This window comes from Abramis brama, assembly GCF_963993115.1.
Source record: "Abramis brama genome assembly, chromosome: 10".
Lineage (NCBI taxonomy): Eukaryota > Metazoa > Chordata > Actinopteri > Cypriniformes > Leuciscidae > Abramis > Abramis brama.
In genome coordinates, this window is record NC_139972.1 from 15,067,837 (window position 1) to 15,092,873 (window position 25,037).

The 25,037-nt window shown below is 38.0% G+C and overlaps 4 protein-coding genes across 4 annotated transcripts in view; 1 reads left to right on the forward strand and 3 right to left on the reverse strand.

The window, feature by feature from the left end:
* nxn (nucleoredoxin) overlaps positions 1-1,134 on the reverse strand; it is a 69,149-nt gene extending 68,015 nt beyond the window's left edge. The window contains exon 1 of the mRNA XM_084125720.1: positions 656-1,134. Within this exon, the coding sequence (XP_083981846.1) occupies positions 656-964 (309 nt within the window). The 5' untranslated portion in view covers positions 965-1,134. The remainder of the gene's footprint in view (positions 1-655) is intronic.
* A 756-nt stretch (positions 1,135-1,890) lies between these two features.
* On the reverse strand, positions 1,891-3,315 carry txndc17 (thioredoxin domain containing 17). The gene is made up of 4 exons (XM_084127365.1): positions 3,031-3,315; positions 2,874-2,955; positions 2,553-2,628; positions 1,891-2,391 (listed from the first exon to the last, which is right to left on the reverse strand). The coding sequence occupies exons 1-4, from the start codon at positions 3,173-3,175 to the stop codon at positions 2,323-2,325; spliced, it is 372 nt and encodes a 123-aa protein (XP_083983491.1). The 5' UTR covers positions 3,176-3,315; the 3' UTR covers positions 1,891-2,322.
* A 5,988-nt stretch (positions 3,316-9,303) lies between these two features.
* Positions 9,304-14,768, forward strand: p2rx8 (purinergic receptor P2X, ligand-gated ion channel, 8). The gene is made up of 12 exons (XM_084127638.1): positions 9,304-9,457; positions 9,637-9,781; positions 9,904-9,975; positions 12,260-12,332; positions 12,445-12,541; positions 13,192-13,275; positions 13,414-13,558; positions 13,665-13,783; positions 13,937-14,030; positions 14,116-14,181; positions 14,387-14,472; positions 14,637-14,768. The coding sequence occupies exons 1-12, from the start codon at positions 9,342-9,344 to the stop codon at positions 14,698-14,700; spliced, it is 1,161 nt and encodes a 386-aa protein (XP_083983764.1). The 5' UTR covers positions 9,304-9,341; the 3' UTR covers positions 14,701-14,768.
* A 3,168-nt stretch (positions 14,769-17,936) lies between these two features.
* Positions 17,937-24,688, reverse strand: fam222bb (family with sequence similarity 222 member Bb). The gene is made up of 3 exons (XM_084126949.1): positions 24,536-24,688; positions 22,848-22,972; positions 17,937-22,647 (listed from the first exon to the last, which is right to left on the reverse strand). The coding sequence occupies exons 2-3, from the start codon at positions 22,924-22,926 to the stop codon at positions 20,954-20,956; spliced, it is 1,773 nt and encodes a 590-aa protein (XP_083983075.1). The 5' UTR covers positions 22,927-22,972; positions 24,536-24,688; the 3' UTR covers positions 17,937-20,953.
* Positions 24,689-25,037: the final 349 nt, after the last annotated feature.

Here is a 25,037-nt window from a genome sequence, read left to right on the forward strand (position 1 = left end):
TAAGTATGTGTTTATTGTGGTTTGTAAAGGATGTGTTTTCACCTTTACAACACCCAACAGCATAAAGCCTCCAGCTAAAATAATAAGACACATGTCTACAACAAAAGCTTCATTATTGTCTCGGATTACAGTTAATTCATAATATACTCTTAGATGGGAGCCATATAATAAAATTCAAGTGTGGCTGGTTTTCATTGTGTATCTTATAACGAAAATAATACAGGCTTTATTCCCTTTTCCATCCACAAAAGCCAAGTCTATTTTGCTACAAGAACAACTCGTTTAGATTTAAATCTAGATTTATAGGGATGAAGAATAAAAATATCTACACTAGGTGGATGCTGGAAATGTCTTGTTATTAAAGATGTTTCAAAAATCTCAGTTTGTAATGCGAGATTACAGTTTTATAATGCTAATAAAGCTGTTTTAATTAGTGCCCTGGCATTGAGAAGAATTTAGTGATTAAGCTGATCAGTTATCCTCTGAAAATGATCATTATAAAAGGTCAAAGGGTGTAAAACAGTATGTCAGACTTGTTTTATCCTTTACACCTGCACACACACAATTTTCGTCTCTTCGTAATTAAAAAAAAAAAAAAAATCATTTATATTGATTTAACATTTCCAATCGTATGTCATCTGTTAAATCACCTTACCTTTTTGTGTCTGTCTTTAAAAGGCAACGCCGGCCATTGCATCTCCTGCAAGAAGTCCTGCCACTGTTTCTGGTCCTGATCCGATGAGATGAAGACGATTTCCAATTTGTCCTTGTGCTCTGAGGATTTCTTAAACTTGCTATAAAACTCGCACAGACTCGCGTTGAACTGCTTGCAAGGACCGTTTAAACTGCAGCCGAAGTAGAGCCCGAGCAGAGACAGCTTGCTGCCCAGCGCATGAACATCCACCTCGGCTTTCTCCCCGTTGACGAGCCGCTCTCCGAGCAGATTCACCAGAAACTCCGACATCGCTGCTGAGCTCTCGAAGCGGACTGCTTTGGGTTTCGTTTGCTTGTTCAGGTGATTCGAAATAAAACCCAAAGTGCTGGATGAATATCCGCAGGCCCTGCTGCCGTTTGGCTGTCCTGGAGTCGCCGCACGGGTTCGAGAGACAGCGGCCGTCGTGTGTCTCCACAGTGAGCGCTGTTAAGGAATGCGCGCTCCAGTTATAGACCGTCCCTCAGTAACAGCGCCCTCTTCCACTGTGAGACTTTCGCGACATCTAGTGGCGAGATGGTGCAATTGCATTCTGCGCCCAGAGGGTGTGCACACACGTCAAGCAGAACACCATCACACTATGTCTATGTCTCTGCATAGAATGATACCTGAATTTTCTCTTTAGTATGGATGGAAGTATGGAGAGATTCATACACGGGGCAACTTTTTGGGCAATGTTGCCGTCAATGGGCAACCAGGTGAGACACAGGTATCCAGATAGAAATTTGTTGCCCATTCTCAATGGGAAAGTGCCCAAGCAACGCAACGCTCAAAAAAGTTGCCCTGTGTATTGTATAGTAAAACCGTGTTTTTATGTACACCTTTCGACTATAGCAGAAAAGTGATGCCACAGAGTTACAGTAATTACCTCATTCAATTCATCCCATGTTCATTTGACAAAAACATAAATAAAAACAGAACAGTACTGCTAAACACCCCTTTTAGCAGAATACTCTGATTTAAAATGGTGCACACTAACATTTAAAACAGATTCTGTGTAAACAACACACAAATTATACAACTTTATACTAGGCTACCTCAAGTCAGGAATAAAAACATAAACCCCTCCACTGGCTGGTGCACATTCATTTCCTATCATATTATTTACTTGAACTGCATTAAACCCCCACAATTACTCTTGCAAAACTCTTTGAAAATGAGAACAAGAAATGAAGATGCATTTTTCAAAACATTTTATTTTGTTCTGATTACAAACAATCTTCTAGGTAAGGATTATAAGGCGATTTTCATTATTCATTTTCATTTTCATTATGCATGTTTACTGAAATTGTAACTGTTTCAGTTCCTCTGTCTTAACTTGAAGGTATACTGCCAAGTCCCTTTTTTGGAAAATCATTCTAAAGTCAATTTGAAATGTCTGATTATGTAAAGCTTACTTCTATCCAAACAGTTTTAATGTGAGCAACGCTTTCAAAACATGTACAATCACCACAGCACAAACTCACAACATAATACCAGGGCCACAATATGTTTGGTTTAACATTCCAGAGCAGGAGCACAGATTACAAATGACAAAACTAACAATGGAAAAATCATGTAAATCATATTTAAAAAAGCGGATGCAATCCAGCAGTATATGCCACAGGACATTAATCCTCCGTGAACATCATTCGAACGAGGTCAACTTTAAAACACTCATCTTCAACCAGCTTCTGGGGCTTAAAAAAAAAAAAAAGACAAAACAAATTATATATGAATACATTTATCATTTATTTATATCTAGCTTTCACTATGGATTTCTATGTATGGTACATTGGCAAGAAGCATGCATATTAAAACAGTCAACTACACTGGTCAAAAAACATTTACTGATATTTACCGTCCCGTATCGCAGTAGTGTGGGTACTCCAGTCAGCTTTAGGGTCTTCTTAAATTCATTGTTTGGGTCCTTCCAGCTAGCAAGAACAACATTGAATGTAGTAGATTGTAGGGCAAAAGCAAATCGAAGCACTATCTTTTATAGGATTCTGTCTGTGCATTGTACACTGCTGTCAAAGTGCATAGTCCAATAAACACAGAGGTATGACAGCAATTATACATGGGCAAAATAATGCAGTTTCTGACTAAATGCAATATGCAGCTACATACATGATTAATTCCTGTTTAAATAACCAATCTAATTGGCAAAATGTATACTTACTATGGCCTGTCTCCTACTTGGCAGTAAATGAAGACAGATCCCTCGGGCAGATGAGACAGCTCTCCTCTGACCACTGGCTCTGCTGCAGAGGGGAGACAAAGACCGCTTTAGATGTGAATTTTAGAAACAGCACAAATACTGCATAATGTTAATGCACCTTTCACACAGTCCGGGCACCAGCTCTTGCCCTGGCCATCTTTATCTCCAGAGAAGTAAGCGAATATCTCTTTTCCTTTTCTTTCAGACACAGCTTTAGAAAATTCTTCGTAGCCATGAACAGCAACTTCCTCGTATTTAGTCATGATTTATTTACTGTAATTTGGTGTTTCAATGACAAAGTCCAACTCTGGTTGCAGAAATCTGACCGATCTGTGCATAGATTGAACTGAGTGTGTAAAACTTCCGATAATAACAGCGACCCTAGTGTGTGAAGTATGACGGAACGCGCTTGAGATAAAATAAGAGTGGACTATTTTAAAATAAAAGTCTGTCAAGCTTGATTATATCAGTTTAGTAGCCTTTATTTCCCCCCACATTTTCAGCACATTTATAATTGAAATATTATTTATAAATTATTATATATTGTTTAGGTGAGAGTCTAATTTGTACTTTATACTCCAAATCCATTCACTTTATTTAATTCAAAGCTTGTTCATCTACAACAATAGTCTAAAAAAGTTCAAATCGAGTTTAAAAAAAAAAAAAAATGTAACCCTCATGTGGTGTTCAAAACCCTATAACACCTGTGGTGTTCCCGGTCAAAAATGACAGGCCCATAAAAAAAAGCTTATAAATCACTCATTATACCATATTTTCACCCAATCTTGGATTCAATCTTTTTGTCAACATGTTCTCTTTCAATTAGGACTGGTTTTATATTTTGATTTGCATCTGAATAATCATAGGCCTCATTTATTTGAGAGTAGGCATTTCATTTTTTGAGTAATTTTTTTTAAATTTTTGAATAATTTTGGAAATATTAAATAAAATCTGAAGAAAATTGGTATTGTTGATCACACTAGTCTACTCTAATGTTTCACCAGGAATTTTGTTTTGAAACTTTTGTTTTGTAAAAAATATGGCACATAGTCACACTTGTGGTGTTCCCGGTCAAAAATGACCGGCCTATAAAAAATAGCTTATAAATCACTCATTATACCATATTTTCACCCAATCTTGGATTCAATCTTTTTGTCAACTTGTTCTCTTTCAATTAGGACTGGTTTTATATTTCTGTTTGCATCTGATTAATCATGGGCCTCATTTATCTGAGAGTAGGCATCTCATTTTTTGAGTAAAAAACAAATAATTTATGAGTAAATTTGGAAATATGAAAAAAAAATATGAAAAAAATGGCTACTGTTGATCACACTAGTCTACTCTAATATTTCACCAGGAATTTTGTTTTGAAACTTTTGTTTTGTAAAAAATATGGCACATAGTCACACTTGAGGTGTTCCCGGTCAAAAATGACCGGCCTATAAAAAATAGCTTATAAATCACTCATTATACCATATTTTCACCCAATCTTGGATTCAATCTTTTTGTCCACTTGTTCTCTTTCAATTAGGACTGGTTTTATATTTATATTTGCATCTGATTATTCATAGGCCTCATTTATTTGATAGTAGGCATCTAATTTTTTGAGTAAAAAACAAAACATTTTTGAATAATTTTGGAAAAATTAAATAAAATCTGAAGAAAATTGGCACTGTTGATCACACTAGTCTACTTTAATGTTTCACAAGGAATTTTGTTTTGAAAAACTTTTATTTTGTACAAAATGGCACAGAGTTACTCTTGTGGTGTTCCACTGGGCCATTGAGGGCCATTGTTTCAGTTGGCCATTGAAAGTGAATGGGAGAGACATGTGTTAGAAGTCCATGAGGAATATCTTTAGATCTGAGTGATGGATTATGGTGAGTTTGGGCTCTTTTTAATCTTAACAATCTCATGTAAATAATGATGTGCCATTTTCCACAATTTATGCATGCTTCATTGAGTTATGAGTTAAAACGCGACATAAGTGCTAGGCTACATCTATATTCAAGGCTCTGTGTGCGCCTGTTGGGGTTTGTGTGTTACAACTCCATTAGGAATATCTTTAGATCTGAGTGATGGATTATGCTGAGTTTGGGCTGTTTTTAATCATGATAGTCTGCTGAAAATAATGATGTACAGTTTTCTACGATCTGTGCATGCTTCGTGAAGTTATGAGCGAAAACCAAACGTGAGTGCTTCATGAGTATATACTTGGCTAGATGCGTCTGTGGTATTTTCTGTGTTAGAACGCCATGAGGAATATCTTTAGATCTGATTGATGGAATATATTGAGTTTGGGCTCTTTTTAATCGTGAGCTCCTGCTGTAAATAACGATGTGCCATTTTTCATGATCGATGTATGTTTCATGAAGATACGAGTAAAAAGGCCAAGTCTAAGCTACCTTGATTGGCTACGTGAGTCTGTGCGTCTGTGGTATTTTTTTGTGTTAGAACTCCATGAGGAATATCTTTAGTTCTGAGTGATGGATTATGTTGAGTATGGACTCGTTTTAATTGTAAGCATCTGCTGTAAATAATGATGTGTCATTTTCCACAATCGGAGCATGTTTCATGAAGTTACGAGCGGAAATGTGTCTACAATTCAGAATACATACATGGTTTACACATGGGTCTCTTGAAGGGCTTCTTTTAGAAAAACCTAGCTCAAGTTTAGTAAAAAGCCTGAAACAATTATGCTTGTTGTATTCTACTCATTGAGACCTTTCAAATGACATATGACACAGGACTATCTGAGCTGTATGATGTATTTGACATATTGCTGAATGTAATACAAAAAAGTAGTTTATAAATTATGATTTTTTTTTTCTTCTAATTATCAGCAAATAACTCGGCACTACTTAGGAGTTTATCAAATTGGCTACATTCATTGTAAATTTCAGACTCTAAGCTTTCAAATGACACCTATTTTAAGTTGATCAAGGTAATAGTTTTGAAAAATATTATGATTATTTATTTCGCAGCTAGGTGGCGCTTGCAGGGGGTACACTCAGTTTTAGAGTGATAACTCAGCAGTCGTTAGGAGTTGATCAAAGTGATTAGATGCATTAAAAAGCTGAGATTCTAAGCTTTAATTACATATTTTGTGTTGTTCCATTCATTGGATGCATTGGTCTCTCCCATTCACTTTCAATGGCCCATTGAAACAATGGCCCACAATGGCCCTCAATGGCCCAGTGGAACACCACAAGTGTAACTCTGTGCCATATTGTACAAAATAAAAGTTTTTCAAAATAAAATTCCTGGTGAAAAATTAAAGTAGACTAGTGTGATCAACAGTGCCAATTTTCTTCAGATTTTATTTAAAATTTCCAAAATTATTCAAAAATAATGTTTTTTTTACTAAAAAAATTAGATGCCTACTCTCAAATAAATGAGGCCTACGATTAATCAGATGCAAATAGAAATATAAAACCAGTCCTAATTGAAAGAGAACAAGTTGACAAAAAGATTGAATCCAATATTGGGTGATAATATAGCATAACAAGTGATTTATAAGCTATTTTGTGTAGGCTCGTCATTTTTGACCGGGAACACCACAAGTGTGACTCTGTGTCATTTTGTACAAAATAAAAGCATTTCAAAAGAAATTTCCTGGTTAAACATTGAAGTAGACTAGTGTGATCAACAGTGCAATTTATTTTCATATTTTTCTCAATATTGCCAAAATTATTAACAAATAATGCTTTTTTCACTCAAAAACTGAGGTGCATAAGCTCGGATAAATGAGTCCTACAATTAAACTGTTTGAAAATTTAATACAAAACCAGTCCTAATTGAAAGAAAACAAGTTGATAAAAAGATTGAATCCAATTTTTGGGGATAATATAGCATAACGAGGGATTTATAAGCTATTTTGTGTAAGCCTGTCATTTTTGACAGGGAACACCATAGGTGTAACAAGGTGAAAAAAACAACACAAAAAAAGTAAAAAAAAAAAAAAAAAAAAAATTGGACAAGTTGTTATAGTCTCTGTGAACAAAGTCACTAAGTTTCAGTTCAATGCGATAACATTAACTAGTATTTTCAGGAAAAAGAAAATCTTCTCCAGTCAAAAATGACATGAACACCACATGAGGGTTAAAGGGTTAGTTCACCCAAAAATGAAAATTCTGTCAGTAATTACTCCACCCTCATGTTGTCATCCCCCCTTAGCAACACCATAGCAACCACCCAGAACAACCTAGCAACTACCTAGCAACACCCTAGCAACCACCCATAAAACCCTAGCAACCACCCAGAACACCATAGCAACTGCCTAGCAACACCCTAGCAACCACCCAGAATACCCTAGCAACACCATAGCAACCACCCAGAACACCCTAGAAACCACCTAGCAATGCCCTAGCAACCACCAAGAATACCCTAGCAACCACCTAGCAACACCATAGCAACTACCTAGAACACCCTAGCAACCACCTAGCAACGCCCTAGCAACCACCAATAATACCCTAGGAACCACCTAGCAACACCATAGCAACCACCCAGAACACCTTAGCAACTACCTAGCAACGCCCTAGCAACCACCTAGCAACACTATAGCAACCACCCAGAACACCCGCCTAGCAATGCCCTAGCAACCACGCAGAATACCCTAGCAACACCCTAGCAACACCATAGAAACCACCCAGAACACCCTAGCAACTGCCTAGCAATGCCTTAGCAACCACCCAGAATACCTCAGAAACCGCATAGCAACCGCCCAGAACACCATAGCAACCGCCTAGCATCACCCTAGCAACCTCCCAGAATACCCTAGCAACCGCATAGCAACACCATAGCAACCCACTAGAAACACCATAGCAACCGAGTTACAAGTTTTGCCACTGCAAGCACCCACTCACATTTTCTTCAGGAAATGTACATTCTAGTTTATTTCTGTAATGCAAAGCTGAATTTTCAGCATCATCACTCCAGTCTTCAGTGTCACTCACATGATCCTTCAGAAATCATTCTAATGCTGATTTGATACTGTTATCAATGTTCAAAACAGTTATTTTTAATCATTTATATTTGTATTACATATCGTCACCTTCCTAAAATAATTGCCTAAGTAATTTTTTCAGGTTTCTCAGAAAACACAAAAACGGAACCAATAATTGAATATCGTCACCTTCCTAAAATAATTGCCCAAGTCATTTTTCAGGTTTCTCAGAAAGCACACAAAAAAAAAAAAAATAACTTCAGAGGTTCATTCTTCTTGATGCAGCTCCCATCTTGAAAAGCTTGTAAAATTGCCTTTTAAAATTTTTAAATTGCTTGTAAAATCTTTTGACTTAGGCCAAATAAAACGGCCTAAGTCACACTCTTTACATAAGCCATTACACTACAGGGGTAGAACTGCATGATCTGTTCAACTGAGGATGTGGGGATTTTACCAGAGGTGGCCAGCATCATGAGGAGATGACTTATGCAAAAAAAATTTTGTCAAAAAATGACTTAGGCAATTATTTTAGGAAGGTGACGATATATTACAATTTATAATTGTTTATTTATTTATACTTTTTTCATGATTCATTGATGAATAAAAAGTTAAAAAGAACAGCATTTATTCAAAATAGAAACCTTTTCTAACAATATAAATCTTTACTTTCACTTTTCATCAATTTAACACATCCTTGCAGAATAAAAGTATTAATTTCTTTCAAGAAAAAAAAAGAAAGAAAAAAAACTACTGACCCCAAACTTTTGACTGGTGTTACACAAGATTTCTATTTAAAATAAATGATGGTTTTTTATTATTATTATTATTTTTACTTTTTATTCATCAAATAATCCTGAAAAAAGTATCACAGGTTGTAATATATTAGCACAACTGTTTCCAACATTGATAATAATCAGAAAATTCACAGAAATAAAAAATATTTGAAAGTATATTCAAATAGAAAACCATTATTTTGAATTGTAATAATATTTCACAATATTACTTTTTTTTCTGTATTTTATTTGATCTGGGTATTTTTAGCAAATAAATGCAGGCTTGATGAGCACATAGGAGGTTTCTTTAAAAAACATTAAAAATAGTAACATTTCCATTGACACAATGGAACATTGACTTTTAGTATAGCCTATATATTATGGGTTATTAGCTATATATATATATATACTGTCTATAAGCTACTAACCCATAATATATAGGCTATATTAAACTAAATGACATCTACACAATGTTTAAACCATTATTTTGTTAATCTGCTAAAGAGGCGCAATTTTTCAAGCCAAGTTTAATAAGTCTAATGAACATGGGTTTTTGAATTTACATTATAAACAAGAAAATAAATGTAGGAGTAGGTTATGGAGAACATGACATGTAAATTGCAAAATGACGTGATGCACGTGACAATGTATTGCTCTAAGGATGCAGGGCGTGTGTGAGCAGCACAACATTCTCCAACAGCAGGAGCAGGAATGGCTTGGTATAATCTCCTTGATTATAAAACAGTCAAATATGTGGCCACGCAGAATAAGAAAGTGGGACTCTTATACAGAATCTTTCAACTCACTGTCATGGGATATCTCATCGGGTAAGAGTTATAATTACTTTATGTAGCCTTTATGTAGTAAACCGTTTTGCTTGGGGTAAAAACTAAAACATTTTATGTGATGATGCCAGCAATAGAAAAAAGATTTTCTCTCTCTGTCTCTATTTTTTGAGCTTTTACTGTTTTGAGAGGCAAATATTATATATGTTTTTGCTCAACAGGTGGGTATTTGTTGCAAAGAAACAATACCAGAAACACGATGAAACTATTGAGAGTTCTGTGTTAACTAAAGTTAGAGGAGCTGCACGCCTCAACACAACAGATTTTAAACTGTGGGGACCAGAGGACTATGTTTACCCAATTCCGGTCGGTCAAAACACACTTGTCTGAAAATGTGCTTATTAGTTCTGTGTCCGTTATATGATTAATGATTTGCTTCATTCATTTGCTTTAGGCCTTTTAATGTTGTTGTTCATTTTTGTTTCCAGAGTGAGGAATTTGTGTTTATAACAACCAATTTCATCGTGACGCCAAAACAAAAAATTGGCTACTGTTCAGAGGTAAAACTAATTTTAACTGTCAGTTTTCCTCTCGAAGTCTGTTCCCCCTGTGTTTCCTGCACTGTCTAACCTAAGGGCAACAGACTTCGACACATCTGCACTTTCAACAACACTTTTAACACATCAGCTGTTCCCTAAAGCACATTCGGGTTTTATTTTGTTTTTTACAGTGACATATAGCTGTTAGCTATTCAGTGCTATTCTATGCCTTTACTCTGCTTTAAGCTAATTAGTAACATCAGTAACTGATTACAAATGGCTATCAAACCCTCCTTGCTACCTCAGATTTTCATCTTCCATTCAGGCCATTAACAGTGTAAAAGCACTTTGGTTATTTTCTATGAACGGATGTACGCCGATTATGGTTAGCAAAACACTTAAGTGCTTTTTAGCTGCTTCCCCATTTTAAACCATACTGTATTGATTTTATAGGCTTGCTGGTTTGGCGGTAATAATTGTGTCGGTAACACTTTACAATAAGGTTCCTTTATTAAACATTAGTAAATGTATTAACTAACATGAACTAATGAGCAATACATTTACTACTGTTTTTGTTAATGTTAGTTAATGAAAATAAAGCTGTTCATTGTTTGTTCATGTTAGTTCACAGTGCATTACCTAATGTTAACAAGATTTTAATAAAGTATTAGTAAATGTTGAAATTAACATTAACAAAGATGAACAAATGCTGTATAAGTGCAGTTCATTATTAGTTAATGTTAACTAATGTAGTTAACTAATGAACCTTATTGTAAAGTGTTACCATTGTGTCTAATAATTGTGTTGGTAATAATCTCAGGTGTCATTTACACATGCATCTTTGAGTTTAAAGGGAATTTTATTTCCAGACTACAGTTGCGTATTTGGGCTTAGTGGTTGGCACCTACTGTATGTATTTGTGTCTGTCAAGGATTTCAGAGGCAAGTAACCCTCTTTTCCACCACAATTGTGTTGTTATTCATGCCAGAGCTGCATGTGTTTGACTGAACTCACAAACTGACTGTAATTTTTTACCAGTCTATCTTTGACATCTTAAGTAATTTTATTCAGCATCTTTATGCCACCACAAGCTGCTTTTGATGCAGCATTAAGAATTGTTTTTAATTCAGTGCATTTATGCTGTGATAAAATGGTCATTTGGTGGTACTTGAATAATGTAATGGGGAGTTTGTCGGTACACGATCCGTTCCACCTGCACGATCACGCACCTTAAGCGTGTATTCATTTTAAACTTGACATTAGGAAGTTTTCCCTGAACTCTTTCAACAGGACTCACTGTCAACAGTCTGCCTTCATACAGAAACAGCTCAAATAATGTGACAGCAGTGTATAAAACTGTTACAGGCACCGACATAATATTTCTGTCTTCATCACGGCACAGAATAACAAAATATGGTCCATAAGAACCCGTTTGTTATTTAACGTACGTAATTACGCGCATGCGTGAAACGGATCGTGCAGGTGGAACGGATCGTGTACCGACAGCGTTTCTTTTAAGCGCTTGATCCAGACTCACTCATAAAGTCAGTCACTTAATTGTCGCCACATTGGCATAAATGTGAAATCTACAGAAAGAGGCACAGAAAATCCCCAACACTCGTTTACACTGTCAGTCCAAATCAGATTTTTTGTTTATTAGATTGGAATCTGATCTAAAATTATTGATGTCCACACTGTCATTGCATCCAAAATCGAATTCTTCCCTACTTCCCTACTATATAGGCTAGCATGCGTAAAACAGTACACCAACAGTAGCCTACACTTGAAGTGCGCATTTGATGGACACTTTATCCCATGAGGTCACCGGTGGGGATTTATGAATGGAGTTGAAGCGACGCAAGCGACTTTATTCTGTACTTTCGTCTCCAGCGGTTTCAAAATATGTCTCCGTTACATTGCCATTTTCTGCTCCTCTGGCTCCTTGTTTTCCGCAGCGAATTTCAGCATGTTTCCAATAACAATGTCTGACGTTTAGGCCTACATTTCACATGGAGAGAAAGTCACTTGAACCATGTGGAGTCCGATCAGATCAGTCAGACTGAAACAGATTTCCAGAAATGTCGCTCAAAACGGATTTGTACAAATCACATTTCATGTGATTTTTGTCCGTTCACACTTGCTAAATCTGATCGGATTTCAATTGGATATGCACAAAAATCGGAATTGGACTGATGGTCTTAACGTAGCCTTAGTCCTTTGGGAAAATAAGCTCCTCACAAAATAAGTTGACATGTTCAGTAGGTTTATATCTATTTATTGCTAACAGGAGGCTATCTTCTTTTAGAAATCATCACTAGATGCCAATTGCACTAAGGACGAAGATTGTATAGAGGGAGGGTCTGTTAGGGCTGGAAACGGTATAACTTAAAACTGCTTGATATATAATAAAGCTATGCTGACAAATACATATGTGCCCTCCGTTTTTTTTTTTAAATGTCAAAACCTACTAAAGTGCTTCATTCTCCTTAGGAATTATGACTGGCCTTTGTTTGAAAACAGCTGGGAATTTTACTGGCATTTGTGAAATACATGGCTGGTGTCCCACTGAAATATATCAGGAGCCAGAGTAAGAATATTTTCTCTCACTCTTTTAAAATCCAATAACATGTTGAACCCAGACGGTGCTATGGATAGAAGCCTTTTCTACTCAAAGTATCCTTTTATTTTTAACTTAAGGCCGCGGTCATGTGTTAATTGGAGCTTCCAGTGTCATCCTCTTCATCCTCTTCCAGTGTCATCCTCTTCCAGTGTCATCCACCTTCCAGTGTCATCCCCTTCCAGTGTCATCCTCTTCATCCTCTTCCAGTGTCGTCCTCTTCATCCTCTTCCAGTGTCGTCCTCTTCATCCTCTTCCAGTGTCGTCCTCTTCATCCTCTTCCAGTGTCGTCCTCTTCATCCTCTTCCAGTGTCATCCTCTTCATCCTCTTCCAGTGTCATCCTCTTCCAGTGTCATCCTCTTCATCCTCTTCCAGTGTCATCCTCTTCCAGTGTCATCCTCTTCATCCTCTTCCAGTGTCGTCCTCTTCATCCTCTTCCAGTGTCGTCATCTTCTTCCAGTTATTTCTGTACAAAACAGCTCGTTATGCTGCTTTACATTGCAAACTGGTATTTCTTACCATATTATTTTAATGTATTGTCGTAATTATTAACACAATTTGTAGTGCAAACAGTTTATGTTTACTCCACAAACTGACACCCCAGTGTGTTTTTTTTAAGTGAAGCCACTGTGGTGAGAGAAGCAGAAAACTTTACCTTGTACATAAGGAACTTCATCAGATTTTCCCAGTTCAACTTCTCAAAGTAAGACTCTCCCTCTGATGCATTCATTAATAATGAGTTCAAACCCTGTCTGTTTCTATGTCAAAACTATTTACTGAATAAAACACTATATACTATTACCACTCAATTATTTCTAATGTTTTTTTTTTTTCTTCTCAGATCAAATGTCATATTAAACGAAAGTAAAAACACATATTTAAAAACCTGCTTGTATGATCAAATTTATCACCCGTACTGTCCTATGTTTCGTCTGGGAGATATCGTAAACAAAACTGGACTTAGCTTTCAAAAAATCGCCGTAAAGGTGAGAACACTGAGAGTGGGTTTAATGTGTGGCTGATTTAAACATTTTTATTCATTAGACATTATGTGCTTATTATGCTGAATCTAACAATTTCATATAATGTCAGGGCGGTTCATTTGGGATTATGATTGAATGGTCCTGTGACCTCGATAAAGACGACTCACATTGCAGTCCTCGCTACAGCTTTCTGTCTATGAGCAGCAATACAACTTCATATCACTTCAGGTACACTTATCAAGTCAAAGTAATTTTGAGTGCTCTTTTTTTTCTGAGAGCCCTGCCTTATGTTTCCTGTGAAGGTAGATGTTTGATGAATAAATGAAAATGTCTAAAAGTAGTTGTTGTTATGCTCAAGATCTCCGATAACTGTCTTCTCAGATCTGCTGAGTATTCCATTGACGCTGAAGGAAATAAGCAAAGAACACAACACAATATGTTTGGAATTCATTTACACGTCATAGTGTTTGGAACGGTATGTGACTCAATGACAACAATCCACAGGTGCTGTATATATAATTGTATATGTATAATTATTTTTTAATAATTGTCTTTTCCAGGCAAGAAAGTTTTGTATTATTAATACCATCATCAACATAGCATCAGTTCTAACTTTAATGACTGCTGTAAGTAAATATTCAGATCACTATGATTTTTTTGGAATAACATTATTACTTGGTCGTTGGCTTTAGCTACACAAGACTCTGAAGCTGAGACATTATTTTAAATGAGCATTAATAACTTACAAGACCAAAATTCCAAGTCATAATGTTGTTGTCATACATCATCCATTTTATATAAATGGCTGCTAACAAGACTGTTTTTCTCCAGGGTTCTTTCTTGTGTGACATAATACTACTGTGCATAGTGAAGAAGAGCGCTTTTTACAGAGACTCAAAGTTTGAGAAAATAACAAAGTATGTAATAGAAGCGTGTTTGCTAGAAATACCCGTGTTGTGTACTTTGATTTAAGAAAAATATAATTTGAGTAATGCATTATTCTCTTATTTTTTCATATATCAAATGTCATTAAATACATGTAATTGCATGCACTGATCATCTTTATTTTATATCTCCTTAGGAATGACAAAGTAAGTCCAGCAAACATGATGCCAGAGCGTCCGAAGAGAAAGTTCAGCTTATGAAATTTGCAATAATAGCAATGCATGTGTGAAATATGAGGAAAGCGGCTTATATTAGCTGAAGTCTAGAAGATGTTATTTATATAATATAATGTATTATGTATAATGACATATTCAGATGTACAGTATGTTTGTTTTGGACTTCCTTATGTTGTGTCTAAGCACCTGTAGAAACTTTTTATGTTGTGTCTAAGCACCTGTAGAAACTTTTTATGTTGTGTCTAAGCACCTGTATAAACTCTCAATGTTAAATTTGCTCCATGAGATATAAGTCTGCCATGAATTGTAAATGAGGGAATTGCTGGTCCTTCACCACTTATTTTACACTAATACTTAGTCTATCAGCATCGAGCATAAATAATTAGCGTGTGAGATGACTCAATACATTTATTGCATTAGCTTCAGAAGGTTAATTATAGTCCATTATATTTATAATGGCATTTTAATATGATTTTAGTCATTAAACTCATGACTCATTTTTTTTTAAGTTGTCATTTTTTATCATAGTGGCCATTATACTATTAGAGAAATAGAAATTTTCTACTACAATGAATCTTTTGCTGTATGATTTACTGTATGAATCTAACTAACCAAAAGTGTTGTACTATTATTGCCACATTAAAATTTTAAGTATACCAAAAACAGTGTTGTTGCTACACAAAGTTACCAGAAGAGGTCACACAACACTAAATTAGCTTGAAATTATTTGTTAATTATTTTCCCTGAGTGTTTACATCTGTGGCATTACACTACATTACATGATAAAACAGAATAATTTTAAAGAGAAACAAAATTTTATATCCTGATAAAACATGTAATTCATCCCTTCAAGCACCAAATCCATCTAACCGTCCATCCATCTTATATTTACTACTATAGGCCTATGTATCTATTAAATGTGTCATTTAAATAAAATTGAAAAATGACTAACAAATCACAGATTCTTCATTTTATTGCATTTTACAAAATCCCAAATTTTCATGATTTAGGGTTTTACATTAGTGTGTTAGAGTTCATGTGGGCTCAATAATAATCTTGTCAAAAGGGTTTAGCAGTGTCTACCGTGTGCAAAAAAAACACTTTATTTTTACATGCATTACCACCCACAGAATCTTGACAGATCTGGCACTTGCGTCGGAGCTCAGTTAACCTCAGGGCATTTGTGTGACACAGCTCTAATTGGCTTTGTACAAAACTGTGCCATGATGCCATTGCCATCTTCAAAGGATACAGGAGTTAACTAAGGATACTTTGGAGTCTTTTGCCAAAATCCGAGCAGCATGGATGGGCATTTGGTGGATTTGGGGCCACTAAAGCTTTCTAACAGTCCTGATAGATTCTGATGATATATAACATACAATATTAGGCTACAATATATACTATACTTACATTCTATAGAGAACAAGAGGGAATTGTGTATAATTTGAGATCGGGCTGATCAGAGGGGATCAATATGATATTCTTAACACATTTTTTTTTTTTTAACCAAAATTAAATGATTTCTAACCACCCCTAAAATGTACACGTATCAGATCACTCCATATTATTATTACACGATACACAGGAATGTGTTTTATTTGTCTGTGTTGAATGTAGCCTAATTACAGACTTGTCAATCAATCAGACCAAAAGCACATTGTGCGTGATAGGCCTACTGCTTTTACTGAAAAACTTTTATATTAGACTAAAAAGTAAATATTGCCAGTAGGCTACTTTATCTAGGCTATTATTGCTCCGCCAAATAAAATAGTTTCAAACAAAGGCAAACTAACCAAATTAACCGTTGCACGTATAAGCAACACAAATTATGTTTTGAACGAGTCATTTGGATTCAGAGAAAATTCAGTTGATTGATTCACTCAAAAACACAGTAACTTGTTGCCACTTACTTTGTGTCGACGTGACCTGCACAAAATTACTAAATTCTACGACTGATACGTAACGAGAAGACAAGTGGAGTGATACAGTGAAAGACCCAGTGCTGTTGAACTAACTAACGCCGCTTGACCAATCATATCCGAGGACCGGAACTTACTGTTGTATATCTATATTGTATACTTATTTATACAGTATTTATGAGAACATTAAGTAAATCACACAAGATTTAAGTAACTTAACGTCTCTTTCCATATTTTACATGCAAGTTAGGCTCTTGTGAGTTGTAGGCTATAGTATGATAACGTTTTTTTTTTAATAGGACATTGCTTGTCTATATCTTTTAGATTATTAAAATTGTATTTCGTTTAAGTAGTATTTTCGTGTATGTCGTTAAAATGGCTACTGCTTTCAATAGGCTACTTGACAAAAAAAAAAAAAAAACCTTATGCATTCTACTATGGAGAGAGAATTGTGTCTTTATTACATGCAAGAAAATAAATGATCTGAGAGAAAAAGTTATCACACTGATAGCAAAAAAGCATTTCATGAGAGAAAAAAGAATATTTGAGAGAAAGTTTTCATACCAATAGCAAAAAAATTATAATATTTGAGACTAAAAAAAGTTTTGTATTTCTCATAGAACATAAAATATCAATTTGAATTTTTTAAAATTATTTCTGAGAAAAAAAATCTCTCTCAAAATACTTCGAAAAAAACTCTCAAATATATATATTTTGCTATCAGTGTGAAAACATTTTCTCTAAAAAAAAAAAGTGTTTCTCTCAAAACGCTTTTCTTTGCTCTCGATGCAATTTCATGCTCTCATGTCAGGATTCTGCTTTCACTGTGAAAATTGTGTCATGGGCGGGGCCACGTTCCTATTGGCCAGTCGGGTGAGCATCGTCTTGTCTTGGGAGTCGAACTGAATCATTACACCATTGTTCGGTTCACCGGCATAGATGCCGCCTCTGCCTTAGTTGGGCACGGACACTCCAATGTTATTATTTTATTTTCTCGCATGTAATAAAGACACAATTCTCTCTCCATATTCTACCCTGTGAAATATTCTGATCAAAAAATGTTGAGAATTCAATAGATGGCCCTGAAAAATAGTCCCACTGAAGCTATAATATGACACATTTTGTACATGTACTGATTAAAAGACAAGAGAGGAAAACATTTTATGAAACGTGAAAATTAAAAGAAGGAGATTGCATTCAAAATGAATACTTCGGAACATAATTGTCACAGTAGGCTACTCCAAAACAAATACTTGGCAAATAAAAGTTTTGTAAATAGTTTTATTCCAGTACTCAAGAATCAGAGAAATGTAGGTGACAAAAAGAGACACGACACACTTTGCAAATGCAAGTCAAACTTTATTTTGGTTAGAGGGGAATGTTTGTGCAACACGTTCCTGAAAAAATGTGTATCTGGAATGACAGTTTTCGGTTACATAAAACAGGTGCGCACTGCTACCATTCAAGTGACATTTTGTTCTTTGGTGGAACAAGATGAGACACACTCAACTCCTCCAAACACACACTCCTGTAGTCCAAAACTGCCATTGTGTTGTTTTGGGAAGGGGTGGGGTGGTGATGGGGGCAGGAGTGCATGTGCTCCAAAAGACAAAGAACTTTCCAGAGCTTTCCTTTGAATGTTTCAAGGACACTAGGCAGTTCAGCAGCGTAGCTCTCGCCACCTAAACTAGTGATTCAGCAGCAACTATTCACATCCGAACAGATCTTGCACCTGCAGCAGCACACAATGTTCATTTTTTTTTTTCTGAACGATATCAGTAGTTTTTAAAGTAGTTCGGTCCCCCATTCGTGAGCAGTGCACTACGTCTATGGAATGTGCACTAGCGCCGGTCCATTTTCCATCCCAACGGTCACATACACTCAGTCCACATCAGCCCAGAGGAGGCACTTCACATAGAGATAGTAACTATTAAAAGAGTAACCTGACATTGTACTCTTGAGCTGTAACAAGGCATGAAATAAGGATCGAAAGAAATACAGGAAGTCTAAACGCTCAAGCTTTACAAATGACGACATGTTCGACAGGCAAATGGAATAACTTGTGTCTGCCGATACTCAACCTATTAACAATATTGCATTGCAAAAAAAGGCATAATATAAATTAGACCTTAACTCTATCCTCACAACATTTAGAAGAAATCATTTTTTTTGTGGTCAGAATAAAATAGCAGCTTCATGGGAAACGTATTCTGTCGTGAAAGCTTAAACTAGGCTTGCTGTTACTGAAAAACATTAGCCTGGACGCAAAGCATTTAGTAGAGCTTGCATTTCCAACATGTGTGTTCGCCCATGACAGGAAACAGATTTAGGACTTAAACAGGTTTTGCTGCAATGGTAAACAGAGCAAATAAAGATGCTAGTTTAGGAAACATAACATGACATTGTGTGAATGCAACAACTGTTACAGCCCAGTACTACACATACATTGCTAAATACAAAAAAAAAAAAAACCTCTTCCTTTCGGGAGTTAGGTCCCGCGATTTAAGGTTTCACAAAAAGAAATTTAGCTAAATATCATTAATTTATATTCTACGCCATGCCTATTGTCAAGGACAGTTCAAGGATCAAATATTTAAGGCTTTTGAGGGGCAAACAGGGAGGTTATGATACTGGGTGTCACAGCTCCACCCATTCACTCATCTGCAGTTGCTCCACTCGTTACACCAAAGTCTGACAAAACCCATGCTCCCCTGCCAGATGGCCTGCCCTGATAAAGGTGGAGAGACTTGTCGGGACATAAAAGTCAAGGGAGAATATGAGAAGAGGCACAGGTAGACCTGAGAAAGAGAGAAACTCTCCATGGGAGTTAAACCGTGGAGCATCGGATGGATCAATTATCAGATTCACAGAACGACTAAACTTAAAATGTGTCTTTTACTTGGGTTGTTTCCCAGCAAATAGACCTAGACTGTCACCGGCGGTGCATTTCAGCCATTTCAGATAAGACCGACATGACACATCAAGTGCCTAAGGTGGGTGGAAAATGCAGTGGCAGGCTTCAGCTGACACAACAGCGTGTGACGGAGATGGAAATGATCCCGCCAGGGAAGAGCGGTATGGTGTTAATGATGGAGCAAAAGCAGGGAGCCAATCTGCCCCAATACACAGCATTCACACCGGCTAATCACACCTCTCAGTTACAGTAGCACAGCAGTGAAGCCACAGGCTAGCCTGCGGTGCTCATTTATATTGCGCTTACATCAACACACTTCCGTCATCCAATTACGGTCAAGGACGTCTTTCCTTTAATGATGAACTAACGCACAAGCGGGTGATGAAACTCTTCCCAAAGGAAGCTTTGGGTCGGCTGCTAAAGTCGGTCTGCTGTAAGACCTGCAGTAAGTCGAAGCCTGCTGTCGCCATCTCTTTCCAATGAAATTCAAGTAGTAACAATTAAGTTGAGAGACAAAATAAACTCCTAAGCTATGCAATTAGGGCACAGCACAAGTCTCGAAGCAATTTCAGTCTACAGCAGTCTCCATTTAAACTGAAATCTAATAAGATACTCAGAAGAAGAAAAAAAATATGATAAAAAGGATAACGCATTAGCTGACACTTCAAGGGAAGGATTAACATTGTACACAATGTGGCTTTACTCAGCCCAGTGTAACATTTCCATCAAAGACTTTAACCTGATTCATGTTCAACAGTCTGAAAAAGAAACAGTCTTGTCATATGTGCATATCCCAGTATCAGTTTGCACTTTCATATCGATTTAGGATTAGTTACAAAAGCACAATATGTAAACATTGAGAGGAACAAAAATAAAATCAACCTCTATACATTGTACAAGCTGTTAGCTTCGATGGAACAGCCAAAGATTTCAGCATCATGGCACCCCTTAAATGTCTTCAGTGAGTTAGTACTTCAAATCTCAAGTAGGCCTAAACTACATACAAATGGAATTTGCTGAGAATTTCTTCTCAGCTTTTTAAATAATGGACATTTGCTAATCTAAAAGAAAGAGCGAATAAATATATGCGTGTTATGTGGTACATTTTTCCATTTACATTACACAGACCAGATAGGAATGGGAAAATACAGTGCTGATGTCATAAACTGAAGCTGTTATGGCTGTTTTCTTGGGGAAAAAAAATTAAAAATAGAATAAATAAATGCCAAATTTTTCCCCCCCAAAGGCTAATTATTTAAGTAATTATACTAATAGAAATTAAAATAATAAAAGAAACCAAAGTGGCACATGGGGGTTCAGATTTGTGGTAGCCACGTAAATAACCATACAGGAAACATTCAGTAGATCACTTGCAAGATGGGAAGAGGGGGGAATTTTTTCCTTGCGCTCCGACTAACACTGACTAGCGTGAAGTGGCCGCAGCTCATCTGTACCCTGGGTGGTGGATGTGGACGTTTCTACTATCACCTGAATCTGTGGCCCTGCTGACTGAGGCTCTGTGCATCTTTGACATTGTGCCAGGATTCTGCGCTCGGAAGCAGGGCGCCTGGAAGTCGCCACCCATGTACTCCATGGTCTGCATCAGGTTGGTCTGGCTTGAAATGGACGGCCCGGTCCTGTACTGTGCTCCAGGGGTGCAGTCTATGGAGGCCCCTGAGAGGCCTCCGTGGAACGGCCCCACCAGGTCTTGAGAGCCTGAGCTATCACTGTTTGGTGTGGGCAGGATGCTGTTCCAGTGAGGCTGCATGTAGTGGCCGTTGCTGTAGCTCATGGGCATCCCGTTGACCGGAGGAGATGGAGTTGGTTTATCAGTGGGGGGCTTCAAGTTGAAGGGCTGAGCCATGCACACCTCCTGCGGGTAGCCCATGCTCTTGGTGAGGAACCCCGGTCCCACTAGGCCTTCTCTAGGGAGATTCTTGCCCTGGTGAGCCGCTCCCTCCGGAAGGTGCTGAAGGTGTGCCAACTGGTGCTGGCCCCAAGGGCCCTGCTGACGTTGTGGCTGGGACTGCTGCTTCATGTCACTGTGGTAAAGGGGCATCCTGTTCATGGCAGCGATGTCGGGCAGATGCAGAGCAGGACCACCTTTGTCGGGGTTGCCAAGGATGCAAGAAGGCGGAGGACCCACAACGTGATGAGTGCACACCCGAGAGCTTGCATTGATGAGCTGGTTGCGGCTGATGGGACTGGGGTTGGCGATCTGCCCTTCACACACGGAGGTAGAGCCCATGCCAGCCCGAGCCTGGCAGAACTGGTTGATCTGATTGACGATGCTGCTCAAGTCGCTGGGCCGGTTCTGGTGCAGGCTGGCAGCCATGGACAGCGGGATGGTTGAGGTAGACACAGTCACATTGGGAGGGGCGTCGGCGTCAGGCAGCTTGCGTGCCATCTGTAAGCCTGCCAGGGGCGGCTGTAAGACCCCCGGGGCCGGTGGCCCAGTGCAAGAGGCCTGTGGCATGGGTTGGGATTGAGAGAAGCCCTGGGAGTGTTGCAGGTTCACCGACTGCGCGATATCAGGCAGATGCCGTAGTCCTTGCGGACCGGGCAACTGTGTCTGCTGCTGCATGAGAGTCTGTTGGTGGTTTAGGGCGTGGCGCGGTACTGGCGGTTGGTGAGCCTGGCTCTGATGTAAAGCCTCCTGATGAGTCAGGCTCTGCTGTGGTTGTAAACTACTCTTCTGCTGCAGGGATTGTGAATGGGCCTGCAAGGCCTGAGAGTGGGCGAGACTCTTCTGGCCTAAAGGAGTCTGAACGTGTGGAACAGTGTGAGGAACATTTAAAGTGCTGGGACTGGCGTAAAGTCCACTGTGCGGGTTCATGATGAGCTTGGGGAGAAAACGGGCCCGGCCGCCTTCAATGTCCTTGAGGATCCCTTTGACGGGGACTTTGACGATGGCCAAGAGGCCCGTCCGGGTGTTGACCTGAGGTGGGTAGGGGCTGTAGCGCTGGCTGGAGGTGTCGAGACCGTTAACGGTGCGGCGAATATGCTTCCTCTGAGGTACTTTCACACTATTGGGGAAGATTTTTATAGTCAGTGGGTTATTGGCAACTTTCTTAGCATAGGCATCCAATTCCGCTGGGGTAGGATAGTGTGCTGATCTCATCCTCTGTGTAGTGTCCCCTGTGAGCAAGAGAAGGCCAAACGGGAAGGTTAATGCAAGGAATTTGGCGCTCGTATAATAGCATATGACTGCTTAACAGGGCTTTGACGGAGCAGGGTCAAGAGGAAGAGCATCTGTTTCACTAACAAAGGGATAAACTAGGTCAAACATACATGCAGCCTAATCAGAACAAAGCTCATTTCAGTTAACGGCAGCTTACATTTCTGAAGTCCAGTGTTCATCTGCGTGTACGAGAGAAGCTGGAAGGAGGGGTTTGATACCGGCAGACAGGCCAGCATGTCACAATGAGACTAATGCAACATTGGACTTTTACTCCTCATCACACTGCAAAGGAAACATTCATGTCACGAACAAAAACGGATTCACATCAATTGTCTCTTAAAATACATGGTGTAAAAAAAGAAACATTGGCTATTTTCTCCTCTGAGGGCGTCATTAAAGAAATCCAATTTTACGTGCAGACATAGGTTTAATGGAACACACTGTGCAATGGGACTTAATGAGAGTAATAAATTATAACGGCGGAAATTTCTATTTTAATTAGTGGTGGTTTGGCGCAACACAGCAGAAGCAATAATCAAGAAGTCTTAGATTAAAAGAGTTGCAGAATAAAAATCACCACACCATGAATATCCCAACAAGCTAAGTAAGTAATATTGAGTAGAATGTCAACAAATAACATGATTTACAGCCGGCTGCAAAAAACGGCAATCACGGAAGTGTACGAAGGCCCTACCCTTGCTAATTCACCTGAACATCCATCAAACGCTGTAGCTATAGATCTCTGTAATTGCCTCATTGTAGCCATTTATTTAAATACCATGCATTCAAGCATGACCTTTTTAAATAGCTCTCTGAAACAGCTGGTGTCAGGGCCCACGGTGCACACCCTGCAGTTTGAGTGTCAGGAGTGCGATGCAAACGCATTTTCCCGTCCGCCTGGCAGGTGCCCAGGGGCACGGCAGGGGATGCGGCAACACGACCACAGGCCACATGCTCCCAGCTGATTCATCCAATCTGAGATGTGCAGGTGTCAAAAAGTGCAGCCGAGACAGAGCCTGACATGTTCCCTGCACCCAACCCCCAACTACTTTCATCAGAGAGCTGCTTTGAATTTTACAGTAAAGGAGGTGTTATCAGCTGAATCTGACACTCACAATGCCAGAAACACTGGTTCTGTGAAGAATTAGAGATGACCCGTGTGTGTGCTGTTATATCATCCCCAAAACGGACCAATGGTAGGGGGGAGTTGTTTATTTAGGTGGTGCTCTTCAAAAAAACCTTTGAACTGAGTTCAATATCTAGACAAACTCACAGTTCAGAGCTCGTACAAGCAAATACTATATAGCCAAGCAGTATTTTTAGAGGACATTAAGCTGATACACATTTACAGTCTTAATGAAAAACAACAGAAGCTCTTAAGCTGAGCTACATTGTGACTCTCTAACAGTTAGCCAAGCATAAAAACAAAGCACTTTAATTTGAATGTACAATTTGTTATTGCTATATCATCCACCCTATAATAAATCTTCTATCCACCAACTTTGCTTAGCTACAAGCTACATGCATTAAAATTACCCCAGACCAACACAAACACACTTACACAATTTAGGGTCATTACAGCACACATCTGCCCTGTGGATAAGATGTATCCGGATGATTGAAAGTTTGTCGTGGTCATCTCATGCCCAGCTAACTAGCAACCAATCTGAAGGGTGATTAGAGTGTGATCTCAGCCTGTCTTGGTACCTCTGCCTCTACACTTGCTACTGCCACTAGCATATAGCCTGTGTCTTCTTTGTGCGAGCCACTGCCCGGCTTTCATCTCACAGCTTCTTAAAACCGCATTAAAATGATCAGATTGGAGGTGTCGAAAGTAAAACTTACTCTCTGGCTTCGGGATGAGACGTGCGATTGTTTAAAAGAGCATTTTTCTGGGTTATTCGGCACCTGTGCTCTTGCTTGTGTCGATAAAGCGCTTGTCTAGTCACTGCTGCTGCCCAGTGCCCACTGCAGCCTATATAACCGCGCATGTGCAGTAAGCTTTTCCCACGTGTCTTCCTCGCTGAGGTCGAGAAAACGCAACGGTAACTTGGGCTCAACGCGCCACCTACTGAATGGGAATTATACTGGATCACATTTGATCCTATTTAAAATATATTATATATTAATTATATATTATTATATATATAAAATATATTACTTAATTATATTATATTATATTATATTATATTATATTATATTATATTATATTATATTATATTATTATAAAAAGTTATAAAATAACTTTTATATATTATATTATATTATATAATTAATTTAACCAATATTTCATTTTTTTCTCATATTTTCTTTCATTTTGTCTTATATTTTCTTTGATAATTTCTTA

Excerpts from the sequence above, each read along its gene's own strand:
- txndc17 (XM_084127365.1), bottom strand. The coding sequence starts at position 3,175 with ATGACTAAATACGAGGAAGTTGCTGTTCATGGCTACGAAGAATTTTCT. Across the intron at positions 2,956-3,030 it reads GTGCCCGGACTGTGTGAAAG|CAGAGCCAGTGGTCAGAGGA; the intron begins GTGCATTAACAT and ends TCCCCTCTGCAG. Across the intron at positions 2,392-2,552 it reads CACTACTGCGATACGGGACG|CCCCAGAAGCTGGTTGAAGA; the intron begins GTAAATATCAGT and ends TTTTTTTTTAAG.
- p2rx8 (XM_084127638.1), top strand. The coding sequence starts at position 9,342 with ATGGCTTGGTATAATCTCCTTGATTATAAAACAGTCAAATATGTGGCC. Across the intron at positions 12,333-12,444 it reads GTCTGTTAGGGCTGGAAACG|GAATTATGACTGGCCTTTGT; the intron begins GTATAACTTAAA and ends CATTCTCCTTAG. Across the intron at positions 13,276-13,413 it reads TCCCAGTTCAACTTCTCAAA|ATCAAATGTCATATTAAACG; the intron begins GTAAGACTCTCC and ends TTTTCTTCTCAG.
- fam222bb (XM_084126949.1), bottom strand. The coding sequence starts at position 22,926 with ATGCTGGCCTGTCTGCCGGTATCAAACCCCTCCTTCCAGCTTCTCTCG. Across the intron at positions 22,648-22,847 it reads GAACACTGGACTTCAGAAAT|GGGACACTACACAGAGGATG; the intron begins GTAAGCTGCCGT and ends TCTTGCTCACAG.